The 18079-nt window shown below is 40.9% G+C and overlaps 1 protein-coding gene across 1 annotated transcript; it reads left to right on the forward strand.

Moving 5' to 3' along the window:
* Window positions 1-252: 252 nt before the first annotated feature.
* On the forward strand, window positions 253-16038 carry tmem168a (transmembrane protein 168a). Its single transcript, XM_050036416.1, has 6 exons — window positions 253-304; window positions 892-1844; window positions 2061-2336; window positions 4437-4579; window positions 8762-9039; window positions 13255-16038. The coding sequence occupies exons 2-6, from the start codon at window positions 1011-1013 to the stop codon at window positions 13803-13805; spliced, it is 2082 nt and encodes a 693-aa protein (XP_049892373.1). The 5' UTR covers window positions 253-304; window positions 892-1010; the 3' UTR covers window positions 13806-16038.
* The last annotated feature ends 2041 nt before the right edge of the window (window positions 16039-18079 follow it).

Genomic DNA, 18079 nt, shown 5'->3' on the forward strand with positions numbered 1-18079 from the left:
CTAACGTAACTCCATACAGCATCTATTTTCTCCACATAAAATCATCAATATGCTGGTGGAAGTCTCATTAAAAGAAATAATACATTACTTTTTTCTGGCACAGCATTACAGTTGGACCGAGGCAACGCTTTAAGAAATTCTACAGCTTGATGTTAAGTTTTCGCCGGTTATTGTACTCAAATCTACTGAAAAAGTATATCAATATTCCCAGCCTGAAAAGCGAAGGCTTGACTGTTTTGACACTTGCGAGATGCCGTACTCTGGAATCCGGAAGCGTAGCTGCTGTCATCCAAACAAACAACATGTAAGCAACATTTTCACGATAAAGACTTTATCTACAGTTTTTTTCACAGTGCCTACATTGCAATTTTTGCAAGAGCTCTTACTCGTTCTTTTGGCGGTTGAAAATACAATATTTAAACGTGAACCAGCGAGTTATCTTACCGAAAACGAGAAGTTAGCAGGGAGGCTATTAGCTAGTTTGAAGTTAGCAAACTTTCCAGCGGTGCCACATCGTCACAAACTGACAGCAGGGCCGCAGTCTCTGTTTAAATCGGTTTAGACGGTGAAAGCAACTTTATACGTTTAGCTCGACTATTTTGCTGCTTATAATTGTCTTAACTATGTTAGTTTTATGTTTAATTAAGTCTAGTAAATCATACTGTAGCTTACTTGTATCCTTCTAGAAAGACATTTTATTAGCTCCGTGTAAATGACGAGAAAACTGATTTTAGAACAAGTAGTTCACTAATTTATCTGGCTATTAATAACCAAGAACAGTGACAAATATAAGTCTGGATAGCAACAGACAATAGGATAATAGTATTGATAATTATAATGAATGGATATGTAGTAATTTGATTAACACTGCTTTTTTTAATTTGTCCTCAGGGGTTGATTTTGGAGAATGTCATCCAGAGGCGTAGCCCTCCATTTGCAATCCTGTGCAACCCTAGAGAAGTTGACTGGATCAAAGTGACTGTATTTGTTTAAGTGTTATCAAAGCAACCATGGATCGTGAGGAGGAGGAAGAGGAGCTGACGGTCGATGGACCCAAGGAGGTGGACATGTTCACATCAGTGCGTTGCCTGGGTTACCTGTCCAGCGTCAACCTCCTGGTGGCAGTATGCGTTGGCATGTACGTACGCTGGGAGGTCACAAGCGAACCGATGATCCTGGTCATCTTCATCCTGGGCCTCTTTGTCCTGGGGATTGCCAGCATCCTCCATTACTACTTTGCCATGGAGAAAGCCAGTCTCAGCTTGTTCCATCTGTGGTTTGGCTTTTTGCTCGGGCTTCTGTGCTTCCTCAACAGCCCCGCGTTGGACTCAAATGTAAAGGAGCTGGTCGCCAACTATCTTCTCTTAGCCAGTGTTGTCATGAAAACAGTATGGGCTGTAACTGAGCGAATATGCAGCTCCATCCGTTACAAACCCACCTTGCTAACGTCAACTGAGCTACTGGAGCTCCTGGGATTTGGCATTGCCAGCACCACCATGCTTCTTCACAAGTCAGTGGCCATAATTGGTTTGGTGGTGGCCTTAGGGGCTCTTATTGTGGACTTAAGGATGAAATCCCTTCTGGCTTTACCTAACCTGGTCAGTTTTGCCTTGATTACATCCCTTGTGTTTTTCCAAGCCTTAGGCATCACAGCTAACCCCTATGCTTTAGGCTGCTACCTGGGCAGGCTGCTGTGCGAGCCCGTGTTGGACGTGTACTTCAGTGGGCTGGGGCCCAGTGAGCGCTGGATACCAGTGCTCTCCCTGGGGAGGGTGTGGAGGAGGCTGTCCCTGCTGCCTCTGAGTGTGACTGAGCTGGCCTTCTTTGTCCTGGCTGCCTTGAAGGTACACTCAGCATTTTGCAAAAATTGTCTTGTGAGAAAATTGACATTTCCATTACGGGAGTCTTTAGGGCTTCTGTGAGACTTTCAAACCCAGTCCTTTTCTTACAATTTCTAACCCTTATGAAACAGTATTTTTGCATGGCGATACATTATTTTCTATATCTCAGTAATAAAATGTAAGGCTAGCTGCAATGACACTTTTTCTTGCCTCATATAGCTTGGCTACTTGGAGCTCTGGTATCTGGTGATCCCAGGCTTTTGCCTTTTTGGCCTTTTCTGGTCCATCTGCCACATCATTCTGCTGATGACAATATGGGGCTTCCACACCAAGTTGAGCGAGTGTCAGAAAGCCTGGCGGGCGCAGCGATCCAGTAGCCGGAGTCTCAACCAAGTCATGGCCTCCAGGGGCATCCGACACTTCTGCCTCATCTCAGAACGGCTGGTGTTCTTTAGTATCCTGTCAACAGTCATAATGGGAGCTGTGTCCTGGCAGGTAGGGAGGTTACTGCTACGTTAATCCATGTCAAAAATATTATCATTATCAGAAAGTTTGCAAAGCATATGAAGATAAAATGTATTTCATTCATTGCCCTATTGTATTTTTATTGCCAGCATCATTATAGTCATATTAGAATTTTAATACTTTAATAGAAAACCTAATAGAAAATTGTGGCTGCTATTATTCTCCCTCTCACAGCGCTTTCAGTTTCATGACAAGGCCTCTATAAACATATCATACACCCATGTTATAAAGTCTGGTGAGAGATGCCAGTGGCAGTGTGTGGTTAGTAGTCACTCCCCAAGCTGAGGCACTTCTGCTCTCATGCGGAACCAATTTAATTAGGACTTTAATATCCCTATCTACTTGCATAAAGAGCAGCAATAACTTATTTAGCCTTATTAGACGTTTACCTTGTAAGAGTCTCATGGGCCTGAGTCCTAATTTGAGATCTGCACATTGTTGATGTCAGTTGCAAATTTGCCTGAGAAAACAGGGGGCTGTCTGCATCCACATATGAGGAAGTAAGTGTTTTGCTCTTGTTGTGTGTGTTTATGATGTTTCACAGCCTTTTATGTGCCTACGCTGGTGACGTATACACAGTATACAATATATATATGTGGACAACCACTTATAGCCACGTATCTCTCATGCACACAAACACTAAATAACAGCAGCGTCTGTACAATTTCATGCAATCTCAGCAATAAATACAGCCTTTGAAACCAACAATGTTCAGAGAGGTGTTGACTCAACTCTATGAAGATGTTTAAGGACACAGTTTGTGGTGTTACCTTGGATTCACTGCATTTCATTGAATTTATAATGGAAGACCCACATATAGATTTTTCCATTTAAAGACAGTGTTATTGATGTTGTATGTCTTACAGCTCCCTTTAGAAACCTGCACTGAAATGGATTTGAAAGTATGGACTGAATGACAAGTGGTATAATTGTGCTACTGTGTAGAGGACTTTTCAAATAGGAAGTCAGCCTATGCAATGCTGTTAAAGGGGAACACCACTTAAACTAAGAAATCCAATATTTTATTTTCAAGGAAACCATACAATATGTCTGAACATCTTTCTCAAATCATCGTCTATGAAGCAAACATCACAAATTAGATTTTTAGCACTGTAGTTTTTTTAATTTAGGAGAGAGTTGTTCATGTTTACTAATATTTTTGGATAACATGAATTTTGAAAACGGGTGTACTTCCCCTTTAAGCGCAGAGCTGCTCATGAGCATCCCGCTGCTCCTATACCTTGGGGTCTACTACTGCAAACCAATTCACAATCTGTGAGAACCACTGCTGGATTGCTTTATATTGTAGAGTCCTCTTTATACTGTTTATACTTTCTTTGTTTATACTACTATACTCAGGTGCTGGACAATATAGCGTTATGCATTTAAGGGGTACACAACTTCATAAAAGTTCAGTGCCTGAGTATAACACATTTTTCACCTCGGGCATACCTTAGGCAGTTCAATATATTCTGCAAACTCGAGTGTGGTTCCACTTAACCATGCAGGTATTGATTTGCGTTCTCAGATACATTGCTATGCTATGAAATCAGAGTAGCTTTTTGAGGATGCTGAATTGCACAGCATACCATCACAGTGACTCAAGCAATTGATTGCAGTTAAAGTCTAACAGTTTTCTGTGGCACAACATCTGCTTTATCTTTATTTATTTGAGTATATAAGTGAATGTGCAAGAATTAAGTTTTGTGTGTGGTTAGTTGATGATTAGTACTGTATGGAGAAAAGAAACTTCAAGTAGATGACAAGATGATAGAATCATTTATTCTACAGAATCAAGGCAGTCCAGAAAGTGCAGGCTCATACACTGCAGTAATTATTCTGTTTTGAATGGATCCTTGTGATGTATGTTTAGTCGGCTGTCATACTCTGCATTGTGTCTCCATTTAGTTAGGTCCTGTCATGTTTTGTCCTGGGATAATAACACTGTGTCAGTCCCGTATTGTATAACTGTCTTGCAAAGTGTCACCACCAATTAGCCTGGTCTGATTGCTGCAGTACAAGCTGTAAGTGATGAATGAAAGTGACTCCGATTCTTTTGCTTTTTTGCAGCCCTCCAACGGCCTCTTTCTCAGCGCTCTGCTGGTGGTGCTGCCTTTGGAGTCTCTGGCCCACGGCTTGTTCCACGAGCTGGGCAGCTGCCTGGGGGGAACTTGTGTCGGCTATGCCCTGGTCATACCTACAGCTTATTGCAGGTACTGAAGAGAGGGGACACACAGGAATATAGAAAAGCATACACACTCACAAAGACAAACTAACACAAACATCAGTTAAACGATGCAGTAGCAGCAAGTAACAGCATCATTTTCAAGTAAGTGGGGTGGCACCAGGTCTTGTTAAATCTATAAAATGTGACTGAAATTGAAGTGAATATGATGTGTTAGCGCCGATAGAACATTTTACGCACTATCATTATCAGCAGAGCTTGGCTCTGATAGTGGCCAAAGGCTGTTCATCCACCACTGGTCGTGCGGGGATGTACATTCCTGACCGGAGATGAAGAGGAGAGGGTTGTGTTAAATCGAGAGAAAATGAGTTTTATCAGCGGGTACAGCTCCAGCCAACGAAAGTCCAACTGGGTATATAACACTTCCTGTTCAAATTAAAACTCCTCATTTCAAATTAAAAGCCCCCTAGTGTTTCAAACATTGTGCAGACATATACTTTATGTTGACCTAGTCTTGTTTGTTTAATCTCTTGTCAGTTTAATCTGAAAATAGTGGGAAATACCTGTGACTATTTCATCAAGCCCAAGATGCTGTCCTCTGGACTGTCTGACCAACAACCCAAAATGACATAGTTTAATGTTACATTAGAAAAGGGAAAGACAAATCTTCACACATAAGAAGCTGCAACCAGAGATAATTTGGTGTTTTTGATACAAAAAGTACTTCTTGATTAGTCCATTATCAAAATAATTTTCTGTTGATCTACTAATCAATTAATTTATGTATTGTTTCATCACTTTTGTTAATTAACTTAATGGGTAATCCTTTCAGAGGTACTTGAATGTTTCATATTTGTTTTAGGTCTCTATTACTCCTACTGTAATTGCAACTCAAACAGACTATGCAGCAGCAAAACACTCCATTTACACGTATAAACACACACTGGCCCGCCTTTGCCCCACGTCGGAAGTCTTTCTTGGCATCACATGCACTGGTAAATATGATCACTCATTCCAGCTCCCTCCTCGGTTAACACAAAACCAACTGGATAAATAGGCCAATAACTATGCATAAACATGGTGCTAATGTTTGGGCCCTTAAGGGATCATTCCAGTGCTCCCTCTGCAGCATACTAAGATGTTCAGCTGGAGCGGCTAGCCATTAGCTGCTGCTGTTGCTGCTGCTTCTCCTTGTGCTCTCTCAGTTGGCCAAGCATTTTGTGAAATAGCTTACTTAGTTTTGATGATGCCGACACGTCTCCTCCTCCTCCTAAACAGCAAGAGCTAGCCATCACTTTTACATTAGTGTTTGCATCATCAAGGGCCCCTCAGGTCTTGAAATCTGGCCTTTGGAGATTTTTGGCTGGTATATATGTTTATGACCACTCATTGTATGTTGAATCTTTAAGCAGATAGTTAGGTTTAGCATTCAGGGGATGCCAGCCTTAATGTTAAACTCTCCAGGTGGTTTTGGATGCAGGCCCATGTCCTACTGGAGCTGTAGATGCTCTGTATGCGAGGCCGTATGTGCAGGGCCCATAGGGAGGACTGAGAGCATGATGAGAATGCAGCAGTGTATAATAGGCTGTTTGATGGCTGCAGATCATGTTTTCACAATGACAAGAGCCCCACGGGGAGATTAGAGAGATAGGGGTGAGAAGGGGAGGCACGCAGAGTAAAACAGGGAGGGTGAGACGACAGGGAGAAAACACAAGGAGAGGGCTGAGGTTGTAAACAGTGAGGGAGGGTAGGGGTAAAAAAAAAAAAATGGGACAGACGGTGCAAAGGAAGGGGAGGAATTGTGAAAGAGGTTGAAGGAGGGGTGGAGCTTTGAGAGAGCTGTGGAGAAAAGGACAGGATTTTTTTAAGGATGAAAGAGAGAGAGTAACAGGGAAAGATGTGGTCTGAATTCTGAAACTACAAGCCTTCACTCCCCTGGGCGCCTCGAGATCTGAAAAGATTAGATGGGTTTAGGTGAACGGTGAGCTTGGCAAGCCATGCAAAGGTTGCAGCATGTCATTTTCTGGCCAAGTTTTGTGCATCTTTATAACAGACGTTTACATCATGCCAAGAATGTTGTTGTCTTGTTTTTCTTATATTTTTAACCTTTACGGGAGTATACCCATTAAGATTGAAAATCTCTTAAATGAGGGAGTCCTGACCAAAACGGCAGCCTAAAAACTTTTACATAAAGGAACAAACAGACTAAAAATACAACAGAAAAATGTTGAAACAAAAAGTCTAAAAAATTCACATACAAGAAACAAGCAACTGACTTAAAACAGCTAATTTAAAGCTAAGAATTAAATTGGCAGCATTCAGTATCCAGACATGCATTCAGCAGCCAAACAATCCTTACATCTGTTTTTAAAATTTCCCATCCTTAAATATAATCTAGTTTTAGTTGACTTTGTAGCTGATTCAAGATGAGGGAAAGCACTTTCACCAAAGACAATGTGAGTTCAAGGAATGATGTACAATAGTTGATACTAATAGGTTTAGTCAGTAGGGAACATGAATAAGAAGGCAGTTCATGTAATGTGGCCTTATAAAGAAGAAGAAGAGATCCATTTTACGGTTGCGTAAAGAAGACAAACAACTTTCTCATACAAACTGCAATGATTGGAAACCCGAATCAGAGACAAATTGCGGTGCAGCATGGTAAACTGAATCTAACATTTTCAAGTAAGATTAACCTGCATTCATATAGAAAATACCACCATAATCACTTGCTGATAAAGTGTCACTTGAACTGATTTGTTTCCTTGCATCAGAAGAGAATTAGCATTGGTTTCTATAAAAGAAAACCAGCCTTACCCAGAGTCTCTTGTAAAACACTGGATATGATGTGTAAAAGATGGATTGTTTTCTTAGGGGAAAAAAGGTATTTGTAAGTTGAGACTCATTCAATCACCTTATTATTTAAAGTAACAATCTGCTATACAACATCCGCTGTCCTCTTTGATCTTTACAATAATGTAACTTTGGTCAGGGTTAAGTACGAGTCTCAATAACGAGAGATTCCACTGAATAATATTAAAAGTAGGTTGTAGATCTTTAATCGCACTCACTAAAGATGAGGCAAAACTACACAAAAAGGTGTCATTGGCATAAAAATGAAATTTTGTATTAATAACGTTGAAAATCACTGATATAAATTGAAAACAAAATGGACCCCTGTCCTGTGGGACACCATTTTGTATATTCAGAAAGATAGAAAATACACAATCGACTTGAACACTTTGCTTTCAAAACACTGAAGTAGTTTTGCAAACCACTGAATGGTTTTTAAGGACAGCCCTATGTTAAGCAGCCTCTGTAACAATACAGAGAGGTCAACTGTGTCGAAAGCTTTGGAAATGACTAAGAATGATGAAGGACAGTATCCCCTTGAGTCAACTGCATTCATGATGAAATGTACTTGTCTGTACTTCAAAATATGATAAAAAAAAAAAAATAAAATCTATCTTTCCAAAAGCACACAAAATAATATAAAATGGAAAGCTGTCTTACCACGAGTGTCCATATTTAGATAAAGACAAACTGTCACCTGTCCTTTTCAAAGTGAGGTTGAAGGTGATAATGGGGGCACAGAGTACAATGTGATGGCACAGTTATGCAGATGTCTGTAAGAGTGAAGTACGACTTTGCCATCCGCTTGGCCATGAATAACATCAAGTCCAGAGATAGAAAGAAAATGTATGGCTGCACGGAGATGCTGCTAGCCTTGACTTTGTGTGTGTGCCCCCTCCATGTTATCATCCACTTGTTATTATCAGTCACACACTTTTATGAAATCACTTTGCCCTCAACTATCTTTAACCTTAGTTCCCATTCTCATTTCTTGTCACCCTGCTCAATTCTCCTCTATATCCCCTCCTTTCTTCCCCATTTTCTTACTCTCCTTTCATTCTTGACTTCCTTTACATCCCTGAGGCTAATGTCATTTCCTTCAGCAGTGATCCACCACTCCGACTCCTTCCATCTCTCCCCCCCCCCATCTCCTCTCATCCTCTGCTCTCTGTCTCCTCTCCCCGGTGTGTCAAACTATCAACTTCTCACTCATTCATCTATCATTTGCTTGCGCCCCGTCTCTCTGCTTCTGACAAGCCACCTAACTCGAGTCTCCCTCGGAGTAGATGGGGAAAAAAAAAAAAAAAAGATTAAAAAAGTTTTTCTTCACATGCTCTTATCTCTCTCTTCTGTCCAGCGCTGATGGCCAGCCCACTCTCCTGCCACCTGAGCAGGTACAACAGCTGAACACGCGCTCAACAGGTATGCTGAACAACGTGCAGCGCCTCTTCTCCCACCACATGATCCAGACGTTTGGTTGTGACTACTCAACCAGTGGTGTTACGATGGAGACTGTGCAGACAAAGCTGCGCAACTTTCTGGAGCTTCGAACAGTGGACGGGCCCCGTCATGACACCTATCTGATTTTCTACAGTGGGCACACACACAAAGGCACCGGGTCTTGGGCTCTGGCTGGTAAGAACCCCACATATTCTGTACCTTTGTGAAAAATGAAAAGTCTTCACAGTTACATCCCCTCAGTTATTCACTAATTTAATTTTTGTGGATGTATTAGGGATACGATCTTCAGATGCATGCTAGCATATTTAGCATATTTCGTTATAGGTTAACACAATGTGCGTCACATTAAAGTGCATGCAGCAACAATTAACAGAAGATTATAATAAATACAACCCACACTGATAAACACCTGCCATCCAATAAACAAACCAAACCATTCTTCCAAGCTACATTTCCACCACCTGTAGAGTTGACCTATAATTACAGGGATTGTCAACCAGGGGTACTTCTGCAGTTGCTAGGGAATATGTAGATTACAATTTGGTTAAAATAAATACTTGCATATTGAATCAGGTGCAGCACCTAAACATTTCCTTTACAGTTTTGTTAAATAAAACAATCTAACATTTCCACTTTTGCATAGTTAACAGTGTTAAATAACCTCCAGTTTAAAATCCACTGAAATGAACACACTTGGAACATGACGGGTGGTGTCCATGAAGGGGTAGTCAAGGTGACCTGACAGGGCAGTGAACGTACATCAGACAAACAAAAGTTGGGGAGCGCAGTGTTATTATACAATAATAGCTCCCTAAAAAACCCTGCTTTATTAATAGGCATCATGATTTATTATTGAACATTACATGTTCCTAATATCTTAATTCAATTAAGAAGATGAGCACAGTTACTTTAACTTCCATGTAGAACAAGAATAATTTATTCTGGCATTTGCTGATGCATTTTTCACAGCAGGTTTGTCTATGAAAGCTTCCCTGTAGGATGCCGAGAGTCACGCAGTGGCCTCAGGTCAAAACAGCTTTTGTAAACATCAAAAAAGATTATATTTAACACTGCCAATCATCACAGTGAACTGTAAGATGGATATCAGTTTAATCTCTCAGACTTGGCAAATAGTTAACACAGATCAACAGTCAGTATATAGAATGTGCATTCCCTGAAGAAAATGCGTGTGAGTGCTAGATGCTGTTGGCTGATGCTGCTTTCAGCTGTGGCTGCTGCTACTATAGCAGTTTTTCAAGTTGTTTAGCGCCACCAACAGGTGAAATTGTATGAAATGCTACAGACTCTTTCAGCATCTGTATCTGTACAATGTTGCTGAATTTGGTTACCCTGGAATATTACATTATAGAGACACAGCACTTAATAAGTAGTATAGTGGTGAAGTCATCAGAATTGTAGGTCAGGTTTTCATGTTACTGTAATGTTCTCTGTGGGTTGAATTGTATGAGATGTTACACACTTTAGCAATTTGACTGTATGTACAACATTAGCAAATCTGGTTGCAATTCAGTTTAGCATAGAGGAGATATGGCCAGTTAAGTACATCATGCTAGGCCTTTAGAAGTTTGGTATCCAATTACAGACAAACAGTCAGTGATCAAAACAAACTCAGAGAAACTCAGAGATATGTGAAATCGGCAAACTTGTTTATTTCTGTCATAGTGGCCTGACCTAGCTGACGTGTTTGCTTTACTTATTTTATGTACGGTGCTGCTTTGCTAATGTTTTTACTGGCCATTCCACAATCAAGGCTAGTTAGTTGACCAAGGTTGGCGGCGACTTTTCTCTTAGGGGCCCGACTCTTCATCACTCCTCCTGTCTGAGGAGATCAGACTTGTAAATTCCTTATCCTCTCTTAAATCCCTCCTAAAAACACACTTTCATAAATGTACTTTCACAGGGTTAATGGCCTGATCCCACTTTTATCTGCAAGTCATGTCTTAAAATCTATTTATATACAAAGGCATTCCCTTATTGTATTATTTCACTTATTTTACTCCCTCTCGTGTCAATCCTTTTATCCCATGCTGTTTAACTTTCAAACTGCTTTAAAATGTTTCTTTAATTTTTGCCCATTGCTTTTTATGTTTGTAAAGCACTTTGTAAATTTGTTTTGAAAAGTGCTATAAAAATACAGCTTATCATTGTTATTTGATAAACCAAATCTATCGGAAGCAAAGCAATGTACTGCTGTGGATGGGGGCCAAAGCAAAACATATTTTAGCCACCTAAAAAACTCAGTACTAGTAGCAGTGTACACTGTATTTGGAATATTTACGCCGCTTTACAGTACAAACTAACCAACTGAGGCAGCGGTTGACCGGTTGTGTTCTGCGAAGTAAAATGTTACGTTTTTGTCAATGAAGTCTGGTAGCCTTGAGATATCGACTTCGGTTCCCCGTAAGAAAGGCTGTAAAACAGCAAGGTAACGTGGTGTAAATATTCTAAAAATAGCGTACACTGATATTTATTTTTTTAGTTGGGCCTTTTTCAGGTGGCGTTTGCTCAGCGGAAATTGATTTTATGTACAAAATGCATCGGTTCTCAACCCAGAAGCTACTGTAACATTGTGATTTGGTCTATACCCATTGAACCGGCATTATCCAAGGAACACATCGGCAAATATTGTTTTGCTACGCCTCACGGTTCATGAGTTACTATTCAAAACGTAAGACATGTTACTTATCACATGGTGGCGTTGTTGGAACCATGTTTTAATATAGTAAGCATTTCCAGATGGGGCATCTGACATCACGTAACCTTTGCGCTTGTAGTTGAACTTTAAATCCTTCCATATTCTGCTATTGTGTATTTTTCTTTGTTAAAAAAAAAAAAACGTAAAATCACTGAAACTTCATAGAATAAAGACATTAGCATACGTTGTTAAAATAAAGTTTCTACAGCAAACAGTACAGAAGTAGATAGTGAAATAAAAATGAATAGTGGATAACAACAGTGTGAGATCTGTGCCAGCTCTCACACTAATTACTGCAGACTTGACTCAGAGTTGAACACAACAAAAATTGAATAAAAAAGGCAGTATTTACTGCAGAGCTGCCGTCTGATGGCATTAGGTAGATATGGTATTCTCCTTGCAAACTGAATTTGCATTACAGTCTGATTTCCATTCTTTTCATTTCCCCTCCTCTCTGTCAGTCAGAGTCCGATTTGCACAGATCAGACGAATGAGACAGGAAAAAAAATATCTGTGAAGGACTCAGCACAGAAGTTTGGTTCCAGTAGAGAAGATTCTGTGAAAGTTTTAGACGTTCTGCTGTGACACGAGCATTCCCTCAACAGAAATGAGAATCACAGCAGGTTAACACCGTGTCAGCTCCGGCGCCTCTGTTCAAAGATTACTTGACACATTATCTCTGCGTACTGCTGCAAACAAGAAAAAAAAAATCCCCACTGAAAAGATAATCACTTCCCTTTGTCACCATCCTGAAGGGACGTTCTCAGTCGCTGTTCGGGGGATAATTGTACACATTTTGAAAAAGTGGGCTTGTTTTGGCAGAGATCCCAATTAGGAACAGTCGCAGATTTCAAATGCTGTTTTCACTACAGTTATAAAGACTTAGTGTGGCAGTGTTGTCCAGTCCTAAATTATACAGGAATCCATTAAAGGAGCAGTTTGTCTTTACTGTTGTTATCACAGTGGATACATGCCTGCAAATTGCTTTAGTAATGCAACGGCAGTGTCTCTAAATCGGCTTGTTGTAGATTTTTAGCCATGTGGAAAGAACCCAATTTCATATCCAAATATAAATCACGGGCCTTGGTTGAGTTGCTCTGTGGCCAACAGTAGGAGTCATTTTTCTCCTCGGCTCTTATTTACTTACCTTGCACTTTTCCTAGAGTAAATGATGATTTTGGGGTAACGGAAATAATTTTGTGCATCTGCTGGCAAGGTACCACAGCTCTGATCTTTGTACTTTGGAGCTGCCATCTGGAAAACAGAGTCTTTGTGCAGTTTGTGGGGGTTGTCATGACAGCAGTTAGACAGACAGACAGTCTCGCAAGTGAAAGTTGACACGATTGATCCGTGCAAAGCCACTGTGTCCATCAACAGCCATGTGTCCTGTTGAAATGTCCTTGAACACGACACTGAACCAATAGTGACTCTATAACCACTTTATATCTTTATAAGTGGGTCTGGTTCAGAGTTTTAGCTATGTAAAAACATAAAAATGAACCTGGCTCATTCTACAGAGACACTGTGTAGTTCAAAAAGACTTTTAAAATACTAAACATAGGGATTTATCATTCTCTTCCTTCCTGTTCCTCACTCTTTGATTCAAACACTTTCTTCCCAACACTTTCTCTCACTCCCTTCTCCATCTCAATATCTAACCTCATCTCTTGCAGGAGGTGAGAGTCTTCACCTGGCCCAGTTGCTGGAGCTGTGGAAGGAGAAGAACGCCGGCCACTGCTCCCGTCTCATCCTCGTCTTGGATACTGAAAACTCCCTCCCTTGGGTGAAGGAGATACGCCGGGTTGAGGGCATCTATGTAGCCGTGCAGGGAGCCGAGCTGTCCGTCACTAGGGTGGACCCAGAGGTTGGAGATATCCCCCTCCTCGGGGACTTCACTGCCGAATGGGTGGAGTTCAACTGCAACCCGGACAGCAACACCCAGTGGTCAGAAAAGGGACGGACTGTAACGGCCGCGTACGGTGTGTCCAAGCGCTGGAGCGACTACACACTTCACCTGCCCACTGGAAGTGACGTGGCCAAGCACTGGAAGACCCACTTTCCCAAAGCTACGTATCCCATGGTGCATCTCTCCAACTGGTGTTGTGGCCTCAACCTGTTCTGGATATGTAGCGTGTGCCTGCGCTGCTTCAGGAGGTGTAAACTAGCATGGTTCCCACCAGCTATACTGGACACTGGGCAGGGCATTAAACTGGTGCACTCTTAGATGATGGGGGAAGTGGACACGCAAATTTTGACTGTTTGTGTTTTAATTGCTGGGTACGAGGTGATAATAGAAAGGAAAAATAATACTCCTGTTCCTATAAAACTATATACACAAACATGCACAGAGGTTATACCCCATGATAAAATATGACCTTCTGTCAAAGGGGTTGTTCAGCTCTTCCCAAATTAGGTTTTGTATCATGTGCAATCGCTGTACAGCAGACATGTGCTTGCAGTTACATAGCAAAATGCTTGCTCCATATTAAATTGTGTGACCCAAAATTAGGGAGTGAAAAAACAGTAGAAAGTAAACTCTCAGCCACAGTTACAGTGGATAAAACCATATTAAGTACATAACTATGGTTTCATAAAGGAACTCTTCACCCACAATTGACCATTTGTAAATCAGTTAGTCATGCCGTGTTACCTTGAATTTGTAAGAGTTTGTTTTTCTTGCATGCCTCCATGGAAAATGGCAAATGGATATTTATTGATTGATTTAGGACCACAGCAAAACTGTATCAATATATCTGTTTACAAGCTCTCACAACTCGTGCAGTATAATTCAAGTCTCACTTATCTAGTCGTATGCTCAGAACTTTTTAATGACATGCATTTTCACTAAAACCTTAGTGCTAGAGTCTTGCTTTGAAGAAGTTTTTGTTGAAGTTTTTAGCCAAAAATGCATGTTTTGGAAGTACTGAGCATATGATTGGATGAATGAGACTTGGATTATACTCACAGACTGCATGAAATAATGGACATAGCTACCGTGACATCACCCATTGGTTTGTGGACACTTGTTTTGAAGTCTTGAGTTTGGCATTTTGGAGCCAGAAGTCACTGTATTTGGATGAGACCTAAAGCCATAAAAAAAATAGTTATAAAAGTAGGGTTATATGTAGCTATAGAGACCAAAACCCTTATGTGTACCAGGCTGTAAACATGTTTATTTCTGCTGTAAATTTGGGTATTTTAACATGGGGGTCTATGGAGATTGACTTGCTTGTGGAGCCAGCCTTAAGTGGCCATTTTAGGAACTGCAGTTTTTGTCACTCGGTTACCACTTGCTCATGTTGCACATTTTGTGAGAGTTTGATAACGGATGTTTTGATACAGTTTTGCTGTGGTCCCCAGTCAATCAATAAATCAGTGTTTTCGCCATTTTCCACGGAGGCATGCGAGAAAAATAAAGTTTTTTTTCGCATTTTCAAGCTAACATGGCATGAATAACTGATATTCAAATGGTCATTTTGTGCGGAAAGTATGTCTTAAGTATATAATGAGGCAAAAGACCAAATTGCCTGTTTTTGTACAAGTTAATTATATTTTGGGGCAGTGTCATATTATGGTTTTGTATACTACTTTGCCATTACTGCATAATTATTTCTTTGGAAAGGTTTACTGGTTATCTTTTTTGTTATACAATGAAATTTTTTGTCAGTTTTCTAGTGCCTTAATGTGCCTCAACGATGGATTTGGGATCATCTTTAATGTGGATGCCTAATTTTATGTTTATAGCCTTTCCTTGCTTCTTATTTATATCAGAGGATTCTGCAGTATGAGCAGGGAGGCGTTCAGTGTCTTCCAAAAGACTTTCAACAAGATAGACGAAAAAAAAGAAAAAAAAAAGACTGTTGTGGGGCCAAACTCAGTGACCCTCTGGTTACAGGATCATCTCACCACAACGCCAACCTGCCACTCTTGCTGACGAATCTTTTCCTCAACACTTTCAAAGACTTCAGATAAGCATTTACTCCCAAACAGAAGCAAGACAGGTGCGTCGGCTGGGAGGAAGTATATAATCACCAGACAGTGGCCCTATATTGTGCCTCATCCTGTTTATTTACATAAATTAATTCAAGTTGAAGAAGTCATTTACTCTGTACAAACACAGCAATCTGGTTTTGTAGCCGTTGTCCTTGCCACGCTGTGAAAAAGGGACTTGTCATGCAAAACGACAATTCAAGAAGCTCGCAATGCTTTTTATTGGTGCACTGACCTTAAGAACTCGTATTGACCATCCTTTATTTCCGACTTTATTTGCTGTGTTGGATCTCTCTCCCACACAACCCTAAACTCTGGAGTGGATTGCTGCCTTAAAGTTTGTGTTTCACTGTGACGTTTCCAAGAGGTCGAGTGGCATTTTCCACATCTTTATTCCCCCTGTGCCTCATTTGAGTTACGCCTGACAATGTCAAGATTAAACTTGGATAATAAACTGATTAAACATTGCTGTCTGATAAATGAGAAATGTAGCGAGGGAATACAAACACATATCAGTTTGATTCCATGGAAATAACAGAAGGATAAAACAATAAATGGGAATTGAAAGGAGAAAGCAAGACATGGTGGATGACAATCGTCCCGGCTCATTTAACATGGCTGGCTTTACAGGCACTGAACAAATACAGACTGCTCTGTGGAAACGCTAGCATCGCCTGGCAAATATTAGGATTGTGAGCAGAAGAAAAATGAGAGTGTAAAGGGAAAGTGAAAAGATACATGACACAGTATCTCTGAGGGATTTGTTCACTGAGCTTTCACCTCAGTTAGTCCCGGTGCCTGGCTGGACATGTGTCCAAGGCGCTGCTGGGTATTTTACCGGTCTCAGAGAGCAGGGCTGTGGCCTGGCTCATGCCTGAAGGGCACTATTAGGTACAGAGCAAGGTTTGGGGAGACTTTGGAAAGATGAAAGCTGACATTGGCTTTCACCCATAAGGCGTAACAGGGAGAGCAAAGGAGGAAAATGGCATGAACCAGAGCAACCTTTCACCACTCTAAACTTGCTGTGCTTAGGCATTGTAAATATCAAACCATTAGGCAGGTATGAACTATTCGATGAGTATTCACAGTGGCAATTAGTGGAAAAAGAGACAAGTATAAATGCTGTCTTGTGTGGGCGTTCTTTTCATTGCCGTAGCCTGCGAGCTGTGGTTATAGCTAAAGTCAGGGATTCATGTATATAGCGGGAATCATTTATGCGAATATTAGATTACGGGCCGGATTCATCTCCTAAACTGGATTAGGTAATAAAAGAGTCAGCCGCCTCTGAGGCCCGTGAGGATGTGCTGAGTCAGAGCCTGCCGCACACACTCAAACACACACATCAACTCAGATACATGCACAGATACAACCGCACACACCAATCCTCTCCTGCCTTTCTGCTTTCCTGTTTCTCTACAGCTGAGGCTCTCGTCTGTGGGTAATTACAGCCTGTCATGGGGCATTACCTTCTAATACAGGCAAAGTGATGTGTCTGATGCTCGCCTGCAATTTATTTGGGAAAATAAATGTGCTTTTATAGCCCAAGTTGCATCTTAGCAGAGGGACTGGAGCAGCAAATACATTTGCTCCATTATTGTTTACTTAAATCCATCTGAAGGCGTAGTGGGAGGCCGGCAATTTTGTGCCTTTTTCTAAATGCAAGTTTAACTTCCTTGAACCATGTTTTGAGCCAGTTGTTTGGTGCTAAACCAATGGTCAATTTATTATCATCATAAAGGGTGTCTGAACTAAGTGGTAACTTCCAGGGCTGAAAAATAAAACCAAGATGGAAGTGCCAAAAACTATAGTTCTTCGAATGGCTACTGAGGCCGGCTCCAAGAGCAAGTCAATCTCCATAGACCTTGTTTACAGCCTGGTACAAAAAAGAGATTTGGTCTCTATGGCTAATTTCCCTATTTATGAAAACTGTATGGGGGATTAATTTCTATGTCTACTGTCCCGTTCAAATGTTATTAATGCTTTAAGTTAATTTATAAGTAAGGGCAAGGCTACTTTAGTGACAGGTGGGTGCTGTCCGTTGACAAGTGTTTACCATGGCAACAATGTTGGTTAAATAATGTAACGATGATGAAACCCTAGATTCACAGAGTATAGGCACAGCCACAGTGGTGTAGTGGTAGTTGATGAGGTGGTTGCACTACTAGGGACATGGGTAGGTTACCCAGGAAGTGGGTATACTCTCCTATATATTCCAATGCCTTTGGGCAAATAGGTGAGTACATTGTAAACGGACAGAAAAATAGGTGGGTGTACCCTAATACAGCCTTCCCCCTGACAACCTTTACCTGCCTGGTTCATACAATATATGTCTCTGTCTCTATGTCAGCTAAGGGGTCCTTGGCCCGAAAACACTAAGGACCTTGCTCTATGGATTCAGATGTTCCATTTTTTCTGTAAGTATCGTTTTTAATGGTTTTAGCCTCTTTGCTTGCAAAAGTTAGCATTAGCATTGTTACAGTTAACCATAGCTGTAAATGCTAATGTGCT

The sequence above is a fragment of the Epinephelus moara genome, chromosome 23, assembly GCF_006386435.1.
Source record: "Epinephelus moara isolate mb chromosome 23, YSFRI_EMoa_1.0, whole genome shotgun sequence".
NCBI lineage: Eukaryota > Metazoa > Chordata > Actinopteri > Perciformes > Serranidae > Epinephelus > Epinephelus moara.

Coding starts and splice junctions, on each gene's coding strand:
- tmem168a (XM_050036416.1), top strand. CDS start 1,011: ATGGATCGTGAGGAGGAGGAAGAGGAGCTGACGGTCGATGGACCCAAG. Junction 4,580..8,761: donor ATACCTACAGCTTATTGCAG/GTACTGAAGAGA, acceptor TCTTCTGTCCAG/CGCTGATGGCCAGCCCACTC. Junction 9,040..13,254: donor CGGGTCTTGGGCTCTGGCTG/GTAAGAACCCCA, acceptor CATCTCTTGCAG/GAGGTGAGAGTCTTCACCTG.